Source organism: Prenolepis imparis, unplaced genomic scaffold (genome assembly GCF_030444845.1).
Source record: "Prenolepis imparis isolate NDT839.2.m4 unplaced genomic scaffold, iyPreImpa1.0 SCAF_4, whole genome shotgun sequence".
NCBI classification, from domain to species: domain Eukaryota; kingdom Metazoa; phylum Arthropoda; class Insecta; order Hymenoptera; family Formicidae; genus Prenolepis; species Prenolepis imparis.
The window spans coordinates 526644-541925 of record NW_028141162.1 but is presented as its reverse complement, the minus strand read 5'-3'; the positions used below and the strand labels follow the sequence as shown (position 1 = coordinate 541925).

General features: G+C 39.0%; 1 protein-coding gene and 2 long non-coding RNA genes across 12 annotated transcripts in view; 2 read left to right on the top strand and 1 right to left on the bottom strand.

The window, feature by feature from the left end:
• LOC145934731 (uncharacterized) overlaps positions 1-15282 on the bottom strand; it is a 127235-nt gene that overhangs the window by 102185 nt on the left and 9768 nt on the right. For 3 of the 9 annotated variants that reach the window (XR_014425096.1, XM_083035435.1, XM_083035438.1), the window contains exon 1: positions 11698-12031. The exons of 3 other annotated variants lie outside the window; for them this stretch is intronic. Coding sequence is in view for 4 of the 6 variants with exons in the window: in XM_083035435.1 (XP_082891561.1) it covers positions 11698-11891 (194 nt within the window). In the remaining 2 variants the exon portion in view is untranslated. Of the gene's footprint in view, positions 1-8291; positions 8465-11697; positions 12033-15282 lie in introns of those variants that run through there. 3 more of the 9 variants (XM_083035448.1, XM_083035436.1, XM_083035446.1) reach the window with 3 other exon arrangements.
• Positions 1-15282, top strand: part of LOC145934734 (uncharacterized) — a 120059-nt gene that overhangs the window by 97682 nt on the left and 7095 nt on the right. The window lies entirely within an intron of this gene.
• Positions 155-2380, top strand: LOC145934735 (uncharacterized). The gene is made up of 2 exons (XR_014425099.1): positions 155-531; positions 1272-2380. It is a non-coding gene; the product is annotated as an uncharacterized LOC145934735 (long non-coding RNA).

Sequence of the window (15282 nt, the reverse complement as noted above, 5' to 3'; positions counted from 1 at the left end):
ATATTAATTTTTTCTTACTTCTAATAAAACAAAGGCAAATATTGATTTAAAATAAAAAATAAAATCATATCAAGGAATCATTCTCGCAAACAAAATACTCGTGCGATTAACGTCGATTGTCAATTGACGTTAGAATAATAGACAATGTATAAATCGCGCGCGAGGCAAATTCTCTCTCACTATCATCCATTCTACGAGTGAGAATGCTATCTCGGAGATATACGCAAATCAAACACAAACGTCACGTGCAGTCGATATCGATGACATTTGACGAACGATCGACTTTCTGTCGAGAGAGCGCAAGATTATTCTATTATTATTCGATTGTTCGCATGCCACGAGTGCACTTGGCCGCACGAACGCCGCGTCTCACTTTCTTAGGCGCGAAATTGCGCGTTCATTTCGCTTAATGAGCGAGAGCTCACAATCAGCTGCGAGAGGAGAGAAGCGAAGCACGCGCGCGAATGCATCGCGGCGCGAGAGAGCCGCTTACGCAACGAGCGAGGGAAAAACCGGAAGTGCTCGGTCAAGGTAAGACGTTGCCTCTGCCCACCGGCGCGAATGCACATTTATATACCGGCCTGCGGTCTGCTTTCCGCGCCTTCGCACTATCGCTCTGTATAACTTGTAGCAAAAGAGTAATTTTCAAAATAAAAGTGTCAAAGATTTATATCGAATACACACACTGAGAGAATTTTCTCTTAGAATTTACCCTGAAAATCATGGTAATCGTAAGAATTTTATGAGAATTTCTTTGATTAATATTTATGATAATAAAAATAATAATATCTATCACACAATAAAATATAAAATGTTTGATACTAAACTGCATAGTAAAATTAATCAAACATATTTTATATTTTATTGTAATAGATATTATTTTTATTGTGATAAATATTAATCAGAGAAATTCTCATAAAATTCTTACCATACCATATTGTCTTACGATTACCATGATTTTCAGGGTAAATTCCAAGAGAAAATTCTCTGCACTTTTAAAAATATCCAAAAAGCAATCTTATAACATACCTTGGTATCCGTGTGGTATATTTATATATTTTGCGAAAGAGAGTATCGATATTTTATTAAATTTCTTTAGACGAGTGTCGCTGTGCTTATAGAGATTCGAATAAAAATTGCAAAACAGATATTTTGAAAATTTAATCTTCTTTTAGCGCGATATATCTTATAAGATTATAGCCGGGAAATGTACACAGACTGAATAACACACATAATTTATATATGACACTTTATATTTTCGTTTTTCACAGTGTCGCCGTCAAAGTAACACCATCCCCTTGAGCAAGATCATTCCCCTGCATACGACAAGACGCTTCGATCCTTTTTCAAGACCTCGAGTGGATGTTTCTTTCGGCGCTTGATTTATGACGGTTTCTTTTTAGCGGATGTAATTGCGGACGTCAGTGCGAGATCTCGCGTCAAAAATTCCTTCTCATCAGCGTGTAAAATAAATTTCGGTCTCTTTCGACGGTTTCTCCCTGATCAAGATAATGCGTTGTTTGCTCTTTTTTGGCCGATGCGTTATGATGTATATGGTATCTCGTTTAATCCTCGGCAGACTCATTGCGTGACTGACGGAGCGCCAAGATGACGATAAAATAATTCCGAATGCAAGCAGAATTGAGATGAAAACGTTTAGACGCATATCCAACTGGTTATCGTTTCACCGTTAAGCGAAATTTTGAACAATTGTCACGATGCGCCGATCTTACCGGCCTTTTGTAACTTCACAGTCCGTAAAAAAAAGGCACGCGAAAATGCGAGAGATATTGCAATATCGTGCGAATTACGAGCGTCATAAAGAATTAGACGGCGCACATGTTACCGATAACGTGCTACAAAGTCAAGAATAAACCAACCCGAGATAAAGTTATCATTCGGCACAATTGTGTGTCTATAAAAGTGCATAAATATGCGAATCTTTCAAGGATACAGATATCGTTTGCCTTTTGCGTTGCAAAAAAACATCATTCTTCGAGTTTGTAATCTACGGAACGTAACTACGCGTCCATCTGTATTCGATTTTGACCATTGTACCTCTAACCCAACGTTCAAGGGAATTTGCATGGAAACGACGACAAAACGTGTTACAAAAATGCAGAAAGGAAAGAAAAAAAAAAAAAAATACGCCCAAAGGTAATCTCGTTTGGCCCCGATCAACGTGATCGCGATTTTACGCAAATGAAGCGTATTCCCAATCGTTTCTATACCGATCGGCATTTGTTTCTCGCATTAACTCATTACTGGAGATGGAGTTTGAAAAAATCCATCACACGTTGACCTCTCGGACAATTATCGAGAATTTGCCGAGCGTTGTTATTTATTCCTATAAAATGAAATGATATATAATCATCGCAAAGATTCTATAAACGTTTTACTTTTATTCCTCTACTAATAGAGAAACCCGATTTCTATTAAGCGAACAGAGAATGTTTTTTTCGTCGATCGGCTTGTACGATTCGATCGACCGTGTCCGCGTGCAATCATTGCTCGATGCGTCTTGTAATGAAAATTGATCGCGTTTTAGCGATTAATTATCATCACACCGGTGCCGAGCTTCGTTTACCAATGACACACAAGCGCGGCAGTTAATAACGACGCCGCCAACAAACGCGCAGCCGGTTTCATTAATCCCTGCGCCGCGCCGATACGGTTGGCCGCGTCCGCCGTTGTTTAGTCGTACATAGAGTAGCTTGGAGAGAACCGATCGTTACGAATGATAGAGTTACCCTGGGGACAGACGATAGGGATGTACGCCGACTCGAGCAAAAGTTCCTTCACCAAAGGTGCAATCAACTGAGGAGGAAACGAACGCGAATGTCTCCGGTCGCGACACAAAAGCGCGATTCCGTCCGATAACTTTCGGGCGATCTTTATAGCGACTCTTTGCAAACTGTTTGCTCGAATCTCTATAAACGCCAAGACAAGCCTTATACGCGCCCAAAAAATTCAGACTATTTTCTCTTACAATTGTTCAGTTTATATTTCAAAATTCATTATCGGAATAATGTTATAGCTATTATTCATGCATTGTCAGTTTCATTTAAATTTCAAAAATACGAGTAAGCATATCAAACGTTTCGATAAAAATTGGAAGCGATTTGCTGATCTAATATTAAAGGGAGTTGCTACATCGAAGCGAAAGAAGAAATCAGAGATTTTCTCCAGAGAGACCGGAAAGCGATCTCGTATTCAGCTTCCATTTGAGAAACCGTAAGGAGATTGCAACCGGCTTTTCAACAGTAATAATGGTCAACCCTCTCGTGCCTCGCGAAATCTGGAGAATCCGTATCATCCGACCCCGTGATTCAAGACGAGAGAGAGAGAGAGAGAGAGACTCTAATTTCCGATCGTTCGAGAAACGAACACCGATCCGATCTGTATCGAGAATGATACTATCGATCGATGCATATTCCGATCTAATTCCATCTATACACGCCACATATTCAAAGATGGGCGACGCATCGATAAAGATTTCTTCAATCTTTCGCTTCGTGTCGTCGAGCTTCATCTTTATGTTCGCGAGAAAAATCGTCTTGCAAAAATCGTTACGCGACTCACGTACCCGACCAACGTAAACGGAAAATGGATGCAGGACTTGGCCCTAAAACGAATGATGGTCCCTAAAAGCGTCCCGCTCAAACGGCTCGTAAACGGCGGGAAAAATGGCGGATAAGTAGCGAGAAAATTCGCAGCAGAAAGAAAAGCCATTTCGATGGCAGTTTTTTTTTTATCATCCTCGGTGTGATGGTTTCTTCGCGTGAATCTGTTTATCTCGTTGACATATATCTTATAAAAGGATTTTTCAAAGGAGAGCTGACGTAAACAATATGTCATACCTTTATTATTGAAGATAAAGCCGAAATGCATTTCCGCGACGATTGCAACAAGATCGATATCTTGATATTCATGTACTCTGCTAATTCTATTAGCGTCCTATCCCGAAGGAGCGCGCAACGTGGTTCAGTATCAACGGTAGGATGTAAATTAAACGCCGCAGGAAGATGGAAGATCTCCGTTTATAACTGTACACCCAGTGGAATAATTTCATTTACGTACTTATCCACCGTGAAAGTGCATCGACGAAACGTGTACGTAGGAACTAGCTGTGTTAAATTTTACAATTTAGACGGACTGTGCCACTAAATGTTAACCTTCTCTTTCTATTAATGTTTTATAGAGCGCACAAATATTACACAGTGACATGTTGCTTAAAGATTAAAATGTGCTAAACAACTTTTGAGAGTTTAATTTTTCATTAGAGAGTTCTCTCGAAAATAATATACATTCATATATTCTTAATCGGAAAAATGAATAAATTCACAGATTTTCAACCACGCTTCAATCATTCGTTACGCAACCAAGGCATTGTCAAGATTGGACAGAGTCAGCAAAGGAGCCAGTAAAGAGGGAGATATATATTTCCGAAGAAAAGAATATTATTTCGTAAGGTATCTCACAATAGAAAGCTCGGATACGTACTACGATAACGGCGCTTTAAAGGCGATTGTGAGGAACGGCGAATCCGTTAAATCCAGACCGTTTGTAATCTCGCAAAAAGCCGCACAATCGTGTCTGGGCGAGAAATTTCAATGTGATACTAGTAAACCATTGCAGTGCGCTCGGCTGGAACAACGTCGTTAACGCGCGTAAAAAAAAAAGGTAAAATTGACGAGAAGACAAATCATTACCGATTAACCGTTGTTGAAATTTCAAATGAAAATTGATCATCTCTCGAGATTTCTCTATTCTCGTTGGAGAAACTCATCGTTTCATAATAAGGTCATGATGTTATAAATATTTTAGTCTTTTTTTGACAGCGATGCGATTTGGGACTCGCCAACGCGCACATTCAAACACACGTGTGCATGCGATCGATAGAAAAAGTCCGGCAATTGAGTTTGATATTTCTGTGTCGCGAGGGGAAAATTTTGCAGGGATTCTCGCATATATGTAGATAGTGTTCTCCGTCTCTCGAAATGGCTGGGCTGCGATTAAATTAGGCACGACCAAGATGCGCTCTATACGAGAACTCCGACAGTACGGCATTCCTCCATATATCGTCCCGATCGAAAGCATAACCAACTATGATAATTCCCTAATGCCCGATAGTGTATGAAGGAGATTACGGCATAATACAATCGGCACAAAGCATTGTTACATTATGTATTGTACAGTATATTCTATCCACGCTCATTTGTCTACATATTTTATACGTATATATACGTCAATTAGTAGAATAAATAAAAATATAACGATACGTATTGTATATAGTAGAAGCAAGATGATGAAAAGGATGGATAACGATGAATAATGAAAGGAACATCAATCATAATTATTAAATTCTGAAAAATATAAAGAGTGATAAAGTAAACGTATTGTGAACAAACTCGTACAAAGATGCACGATATGAAAGAGTCACGCGCCAGAGCTACGCGCCATTTGCATTTTATATTTTAACAAAGTTTGGAGATTAAAGATAATTTACGGTACCCCGGAAACGGGAGGAGGGGTTAAAGAGGGTTCAGCACGGTCCGTACCAGTTATTCGCATTTGAAATCGCGACCATTTTTATTTTAATCGCGAATATTAAATCGCGATTTGTCGGTCTGTATATGTATCTGTTCGCTCTCGCCTTCATAAGTCACACAATAAGTCATGACTTGGATTTATATCGGCCATAGTAGTTTTGTTCGTTTTTCCGCATTACTGAAAATTGTAACCAATTGCCGTGCGCTACGATGAAAATAAATAGGTTCACACTCTAAACACTCGGCTGCCGGGCGTTATAAGCTGCGAGATATATTGAACATCAGACTTATCGAGTATCTCCTAAGTCACGTAATTGTAAAAAAAATGGTCTCTCAAAAAATCTTTTTAATATCTTTACTAACATAAAAAAAATTGCTGTCATTTAATAACAAAGTTCAGAATCTTGTTAAACTGAGCTCTAATAAAGAGAAACTTATAATTTGAGGTTTAACTGTCAATGTATTTATCGATCATCTATGACAATAGGAGTAGAAAATTGACAGTGTTGACAGGACGTACTCGCGAGAATTATGCTTTGAAATAACTGTATCTCTGGCGAGAAGAGGACGTAAAATTTGTCGCAGTTTTGTTGAAGCGCGACTAATTATAAAAAAAATCTCACACCAAAGTTTTTCGCTTCGTAAGACGAAAAATAGCAAGACAAGGACAGTGGAAATTGCATTTTGTGGAAGCATTCTCCGAGATAGAAGAGCAAACTTGTTTAAATCGCGCTACGCGACATTAGACCACAAAGCGACTCTGCTTCTCGCAGTTGGTTTTCACAACGAATTTAGATAATCGAGAGCTACGACAATTTCCATTTCCACTTTAACTTATTCGAAACATTTCACCGCTGGCACACCGCGAATCGATTTAACTCTCGGAAAATTCCCCGTAATGAATAACATAACGGGATTGCGCGTGCGCAAAGTTGCGAAAACGAATGCTCGAGTAGCAAATATAAAAAAGTTATCGCGACAAATGGATGGATTTAATGATTCGCGACATATGCGAAATCCATGATGAGAGAAAAAAAAAGAAATAGTTTCGCGCGCAAAAGAGATGAGGAAATCCAAATGTATAAGGTTGCTCCAGTTTTTGCGATTTACTCGGACAAAACTCGACCTCGCAGTCTTCCTTTCACGGTAGAAATACATTCGATATTCATCTCGCGACGCCATTTTTGCCACTTCTTTTTTTCCGCCCTCCTTCTCTTTTCATCGTCAAGATTGCTAATCTCTCCGATGGCTTTTTATTCCAAGGACCAATTTTTTTATACTTGCTATAATCATCTGTCTAGCCAATATAAGATCGATATCGAACGATTGGGTTTCCAATACATTAATTCTAATCGAGATAACTGCAATTTTTTGTTCTTCGAGAATAATACATTTCCTAATGAGAAAAAGAATAATGATAATTATTTATCAAACTAAATTGATAAGTTTCGCCGTTATTCTTTCATCAACTCTAATTTGCCCGAAACTTTTTAATTCCTATTACAATTAAAGTTTTTAAGTAATTATTTCCCCCGCCCCTCGCTCGGATCCAAAGTTGCTCGCGTTTTCAAATTGTAGAAGAACTTCTCCGGAGCGAAAATTGGGAGAGTCGGTATAGCAAAGTCGAAATGCAAAAATATACGGGAGAGCGCTCTCACATATTTAGGACAATTGACATTTCTTACCGCTCGTGTATATAAAGGAAAATCCGCCGGGCAAAATAAATTTCGCAGACGCGTTTCCGCAGATTGTTTCGATCGCTCTCGGCGAAATTATTTCACGCGGACTCAGCTGAAAACAGCAATACAGCGCGTACCACCGCTTGATAGATCCCGTTGTTGTCCGAACAAATGGTCGCTCGTTTATACTGATTTCGATCCCCCGCCGTGCTATCAATCGAATACGATAAAATCGAGGCCGAATTAATCGAATACGATGAAAACCCGATGCTTAAGTTGTCCCTTCCGCGAATCTACCAAATTGACGATATCCTCGACAATCTAAATATTTAGCAACCCCCCAAATTCAACACCGCGATGCACATTTCGCAAAACTTCAACGCTCGTAGCTATAACTAAATTAAAGTGACTAACACATTTCCGTTAATTAAAGGGATACAAGCATTTCTATTGCATATCGTTATATATATAATCGTATATATGAATTAATTACTGAAAATATCGTTGAAATCTGTGAAAAATGTGAAAATGGCAAAAATAATATCCTAATGCATAATTTATGCATTTGGATGAAATATGCACGAGCGCGATTAGAATTTAAAGCGAATCGTATACACACCGTCGATCGCAATCTAATATGTATCATACAATAACCGGCGAAGTAATATCGGTCGAGGCAGCGGCAGTCATTATATTCCAAGATTTAGGCCAACGATACACACGTTAAAAGCTGTACAGAATAAATTTTAAACAATTTAAATTTTATGAGCAACCTATTGAAAAGTTTTATACACACGTGTCGATAATATTTTAACATTTTTTCCCCCTAAAACGTATCATATCATTATTGTCATATTTTACATTCATATTTTATATTCCTAATAATTCTATATCCAACAAATTCCCAATTGATGTTGAAAACTTTTAGGATGTAGAATTAATATTAATCGTCCAATATTTGGAAAGTGTTTCGTGGGTTATTGCGATAGACTACACATTTTGAAAATTGCTCAGACAATATCGGATCTCCTCTCCAATCGATACTCCGACAATTCCTCACCTCGATTTGGTATCCAGCGTACAAAGTAGGAGAGGATCGATCGTGTACGATCGATGTCCCTATGCGCGACACGAATTAAAGGAATTCACCGCGATCGATCGATCTCGATCGCCTCGTGGTCGGCAGCCGCGTGTCAGACGCACGAGAGAGGCACGTTGGCACTTATGCACGCGCATGCACGCGAGACACGCGTGAACGTCATACACGACTTATTCACTTTCACCCCACGACATGCGGCGATACGGGCGCACAGTTCGCGGCCTGCGAGTGAAATAACATTTGTTCGTTCGTTTGTTCGTTCGTTAGTGGGACGCGGTGGAAAAAAAGAAGCAAGTGTCTAACGAACGTGCGCGAAATTGCAAATAAAAAAAAAGAGAGAACGCCGTTAGATGCCCATTAAAACGAAATATACGATAGCGGGAGAAACGCCGCGCTAATTAAAATAAATAAATTGCGAAAGTCAAAAGCAAAGGAATGCGGCCAGAACTATGTTTCAAGCAATTTGATACATAACGTACGAGGCTAAATTCGTCGTTTTATTAAAAAAAAAACTGTAAATAATATCATTTAATGAGATATATAATTTACCAGGCATTATACAACTGACAATTGTATCTCGCGAGCAATTAATAATGATTAAATATATATTTAAAGAGCTACAGAAATTGAGATAACGACGACCGCGAGTTAAATTCAAATTAATAAAACTCGATGATAGTTTTCCAACGGAATATTTGAACCCGGTACCCGCGGTGTTAACTTTTCCTTTATCCATTATGAATTAAATATTCGACGTACTCGACGTATTAGAGTTTACGAGTTTACGCAGTAAATGAATACGTTTGCAACAACAATTTATTAGCGAGTTTCGCAAAGTTTTTCAAAGTCTAGCAAGTCATCGTACAGCTGAAACGTAAAACTGCTTTCCAACAACGAACTGGTTGCACGATATGGCGGAATTAATTAGAGTTCTTACGAACGTCATACGGCAATTTCGCTCAAAATGCTGCATCATTTGTGCTGCGCAAAATGAGTCTAATATAGCGATAAAAGGGAGACGCAGAGATTATGTCACGTATAGATAATGCACTGGGGGCGAATAAGCTTTAAAGCTCGAGAGTAAAGCTCTCCTACCGGCTAAATATCTCCTTTCAACGCAAAGATTTTAACTTTAGAATAAAGAAAGCTTTATATACTTTGACGTTCGTTCGTTATTTGAATTGTATTCGAGGATATTTCGCTGCAAAATAAATTTTATTTCTTTGAATTTCCGAAAACTTTCATCTTGCGAGATACGCGATGCAAACGACGCTAGATTAACAATTATACAGAGTTTCTTCAAAGCTTGCGAATGCTTCTCTGTGAAAATTGCACGCTAGACTGAAACACGGTAAAAGAGAAGCGAGTTAGCAAACGATATTACACAGACAAGATTTATTTTAGAGCATTGTTCTCGAATGTATCTTAAAACGACACTAATTAAACTGCAATTCAAATCTCTTTATAACGTATAATTTTTATTCTTTCACGCTTTTATTACGATTTCTAAACATGCAATTTTTCTGCAATTTTTTTGTGTTTGAAGAAGGCAATTTTATCTAATATTTTTTTACATAAAAAAATCACATTTGCAAATTGTTAATATCTGACGTAAAAGAGCAATCGTACATATAAAACATAGGTGAAACGAGTCACGATGGGTCTGGATCACCGTGCATCGTCTGCGTGTACGAGATAACTTCACTTTCAGACTGTGTGTCGTAAGAATATCACTTCGATACACCGGACAATTAATTAACGAGAAGAAGCACGGCAGGGAGAAAGAAGCAAAAAGATATTTCGCCTTAGGCAAAGCTTAAAGGAAAGAAGCGCGGAAGAAGCGGAGATAGGAGAAGATGTTGAAACGCGAGAGATTACAAGGTTGATCACACGCGGTCACAAAAGGACGGTTTCGCCGTTCCCGGACATCCGTATCGCGCGAGAGTTCCTGCGGAACTGACGCCGACGGCGGCACTTCCGTTACGATAGCGTAAAAATCACGAGACTCCGCACCCTCTCTCCTCCCTCTCCCACCGTCATCCCCTCCGAGCCGGCAGTCACGTGACCTTTCAACCTTCCACCCTCGCCGAGACTGCACTCTCGCCTTCGCCGCCCCTTCGCAACGACGCCCCTTTCATGCTCGTTCCGAAAACGCTCCGAAATTTCTCTCGCCGGTGTCATTCTCGGTTCCAGCATTCCAGTCATGTTCAGCTACGATTGGTTTAAGCAAGATGCGATGGTCAAAGCAAGACTGTATTTCAAACCGATAGCATATTCCGGGCGTTTCCGACATGTTATTAAGGTTTGAAGTATTACATAGAGAAAGCGATAGGACATGATGTTAAGAAAGTACGAAAGTAATGAAAAATTATGAAATTAAAGCTGTAAGATTTTCTAAATTATCTCCTAAATAAGATTACGAGATTACACATTTTTTAAGGTAATGTTACAACCCTATTTTTTAATATTACGTAATTTTTTGTTTAACATACCGATGGTAACGTATGTATTTTAAAGATTTATAATCTTTTGAGAGACAAATGCGTAACGGAGCAAAGTCACTCTACTTTACACATTTCGTGTCATTGATTATTCCTGTGAGTCACTTTAGAGGCGCGTAAGTATACACAACAAGTCTATACAGACCTTAAGACGGCCATCATTATGAGGCAATGGCTTACATATCTTGTTTATCTCTCTCACGCTTTTACGGAATCGAATATTCGTTTTCTGACGCGACGAACATTATTAAAAAAGTATTCGCAATACTTATACTACGAGACGCAAACAAGATTGCGCCCGTGTATTTCGCCGAAACATTTCGAAAGTCATTAAATGTAAAGACGGTTGTAGATCATCCGCCCGTATTATACGGAAGCGGCTGTTTACTGAATAAACGCCCGGGTAAATAACGGCGTACCGTAAATCTTGCGCTTAACTTCGTATCAGTAAGCGCGATAATTACGGCACTCTCGAGACGCGCTCTCGAAAACGCCAGAGAATTCACGTCAAATTTCAGCCAGCTAGTTTGCCATATTTCCTGTTCAAGCACTATATAATTCCCCCCGGCGGACCAAACGTACATGAAAGACTGACTGAAAACGAACCACATGTTATATCTCATACGCTCAAGACATTTGTCCCAGATAAACGTATATCGATCTGCTCGATATAGATATAAAAAATATCAGGTTAATTATTTCATTATACATAATTATATATATATATTTAATTATATTAGTAAATATATATTATATAATTATATATATATAAATTTTTAAGTATGCGTCTTTTGAACTGTGAATCTCTGTCATCCTTTCGGTCGCGACAAAGTCTAAGCCTTCAGAGGAGAAAATCTCTCCCTTACCTGCCACTTCCGGGTGTTCTCACCACGTCGTAGCGAACGCTAGGCTTCCTGCGACGATCCCTCGGGCTTCTCAGAATTTCTCTGCCGTTTCCGGACGGCTCGTGAACAATGTCGCACAGATAGACGTTAGTCTTTAGCGGCTGATACGCCTCGGTCTTTGTGCAGGCGCCGATGCAGCCGCAACACTTGGACATCTCTTCACGCGACGATCAAATCCACTCTCAGCAAAGTTTTTACCCCCTTTTATCCCTTCGCGCCGTTACTACTCTACCTTACAATCCTCCGAACCTTACTTTCCGGCGAGCAGCGAGCGTGTGTGGTATCGACATCGACATCCGCACGGAAAAGAAGAAGAAGAAGAAGAAGAAGAAGAAGAAGAAGAAACACACGGCTTGGCTCTTGAACGAGAACGAGAGCACGTCCGCCCGATATAGAAGGTCCGAGTGAAATACACTCGACGGTTTATAGAACAGCGCGGAACCATCGATCCCCCGCGCACCTAACCGTCGACGTAGGTGGATAAGAACGGTGTAAGAATCGAAAAAGTCCGTGTGATCTATCGCGCGCGTGCTCTTTACGTGAACCAACTTCCCGATAGCATTCGTGGTCGATGAAGTCTCGGAAACACCCGGCGCGAATACGATTACCTTGAGGGTAACCTTGGATGAAAAGTTGGAACGATTTTTGGTCCGTGCCGCATTTTATTCAAAGCGGATATAAGCATGAGGGCGAATTCAATTTTTCAACGCTATAGATATAAAAAGAGTCTAGGCGAGATGTACCTCGTCACCGACTGTTGTCGCCTTTTTCGTTCTCATGAATAAGTTACGGAGAATATATTTCCATGTTTGTATAATATAGAAATCATCTTGGATGCTACATCGATTTCGATATCTGGCTGAAAAGACGCTTCGCGTCGAGATGTGTGAAACAACAAATATATATATATATAATTTCAAGATCATTTTGCGATTAATCAGAAATTTTTGGCTCGGAAAATTTGGAGACGGCGCACTTTAGATTCGTATACATTGATCATAAGCGAGATTTAGAAAAGTGTAAAATATATATAAAACCAAAGTAAGAGAGAGCAGGAACCGATAGGAATGTGCGCAGGATTTGTATGAAGCACGAAACAATGCCAAAATTTAACCGGTGGCGTATTCCGTTCATTGGAATTGCGAGCACGTACGAGAGGAATGTCCTTTCAGCTACAAATACCATAATTTTCCCGAGTCCCTCCGTGCTCCTTGATAATTGTTCGACGATTCTTAATATTCAGAAAACGTCATTGTCCCCTGATCCGCGCCCCGAGAACCTTATAAACTGCCGACGATTTACCGGCATCCTTACACGACAATGTTCGATCGCGCGCGTTTTATTCGCGATGAAGTTTCTGAGGTCATCCTGAGAACGAAAACACCTTTCACGTGAAGCAAGTTTGATCCAAACGCAAAAAAAATTCAAACAAAAACTCGCGTCATTTAATGTACGGCTGATATTTTGAAAGAAATTTTCAAGAGAGACGTTTTTATCATAAGATAGATATATAATTGTGTTATTCACGCAACTACCGATTTCTATAGAAATTTAATTAGTATAGGAAAAAATATCATTTTCTATCACTAAAAGATGATGGTGATTTTTCAAGTTAACTGTCGATTCTTTTTTTGTCGCGTTATACAGTTTGAGTTTCATTTACCATTCAGCGATATTTTTTGAAAATTAAATTTTCGCGCGTCGCGTCATATATCGGAGCACATTGTTGAAAATTCGCGAGTTCCCTCGCGACGAACGCTCGGAACGATACTGAGAGAAGTTCTCTCTAAAGGGAAGAAGAAATAAGAAGAAGAGTCTCAAAGAGAGGAGGAACGTTTGTCCTCCGTCTGTACGTCAGCAGTGCGTGACGCATATAATGTCATTTAAATAAGCATAACAATATTTTCTCAGGAATGAAATGCATCCTTGTCATTATTATTTAACACAAAAACGCGTATAAAAACTATTCCTTTTTATAAAAGATAATGTTATACACCTAATGGTATACATTATTTTCGATTAAAAGATTAAAAGGTTCATCGATTTTTTCATAATTTGATTTTATTCGTCATAGAAGAGATTGACGATTTGTCAAAATATTTCGTAATGTAAAAAAAAGTGTTTCAATGTATATATATATATATATAATCCACCGAATGTTACGCCAGTGTGTCGACCGTACGATTGCATCGCATAAGAACATTCATCGGCGTATAACTGCGGGAACGCGTTTGCTCGACACACGCATCGCTGTAGTCTGCAAACCAGGCGGATCAACAACCGGACATGGCTGCAGACTGCAGCTTCTTCTGCGTTTCGTTTGCTCTTCAGGAGCGCGCGCATGATAAACGCGAAACATTCAACATTGCACGTTCGTTAATAGAAGCAAAGTATTTCCTTTCTCTCTTTTTTTAAACAAGTACCACTAAACGTCAATCAAAGAAATGATTTAATGATGGCCTATCGCCTGCTAAATGATAGCAGAGGATAAATGAATAACAATTATACATAATTAATAATAAATTATCGCATCGACAATGAAATTCAAGTGAAGTAATGAGGCAAAAGTATTGTTATTAATGGTGGTTAGTTTTTCTATTATATATAGTACGAGACAACCGGATAAGCTCGCAAAATTCTCCAGCGGAAAAATGACAAAGATCGGTGCGACACGCGCTGTGAATGTATACAGGATACATTCACGCGAGAAAGGACACGAACTCGAAAATGACACACGTGCACGCCATAAGGGCGACGATCTTTGCGAATCCGGATCTCGTTTTCACGAGCACGGACGCTTCTATCGTAAAAATGTCGCTAATTTATCGCGTAACCGGATGCTTCGCTGAAATGACGAAGAATAACGTACGTTCGTGTATCAACAATGTAAACAGTAAACATGTATTTCGGTGACGCATTGCACACTCGATTAACTCAGGTCTACGAGAATTTAATCTTACGGTTTGCCGTAATTATCGGAGCATGATGATCATATCGTGCTAAACGAATGGAGAAAGAAAGAATATACGTTGAGCAATATAAATTTAAGTATGCTGCGACGCACGCAAATCGCAGAAACACGAAGTGCGACGATAGCAGAATATGACATTCGAGTTCATTTCTCTGACGTACATTTCTCTGATGTACATTTTGCTCTTTGCATCTCCCCGAAACATGCATTTCCTGTCTTGACGTGAGACATGAAGAAATATTTTTCTGCATCCTTCCACACATCTCTATTTAATAGCTATATATTTGAATCACATTTTTACGATGTTTAAGAAATCATCAGCTTCTTTTGACTCGAAATTAATTTTTTACCTTATATCTTTAATTAATTTTTTATTAATTTTGGTTGCTTATATTTTTAATTAAGAATTAAGCTCAAAGAGCTTAAATGAAAGAAGATTTGACGATGCGACCATGTAATACTTAGCGATTTCAAAAATTATGAAACCTGTGTTTACGAAAAAGATATTACGCTAAGTATCGTATTAAAAAGTTCATTAAAAAAGGATTGGTAAGAGAGAGAGAGAGCGATCTATT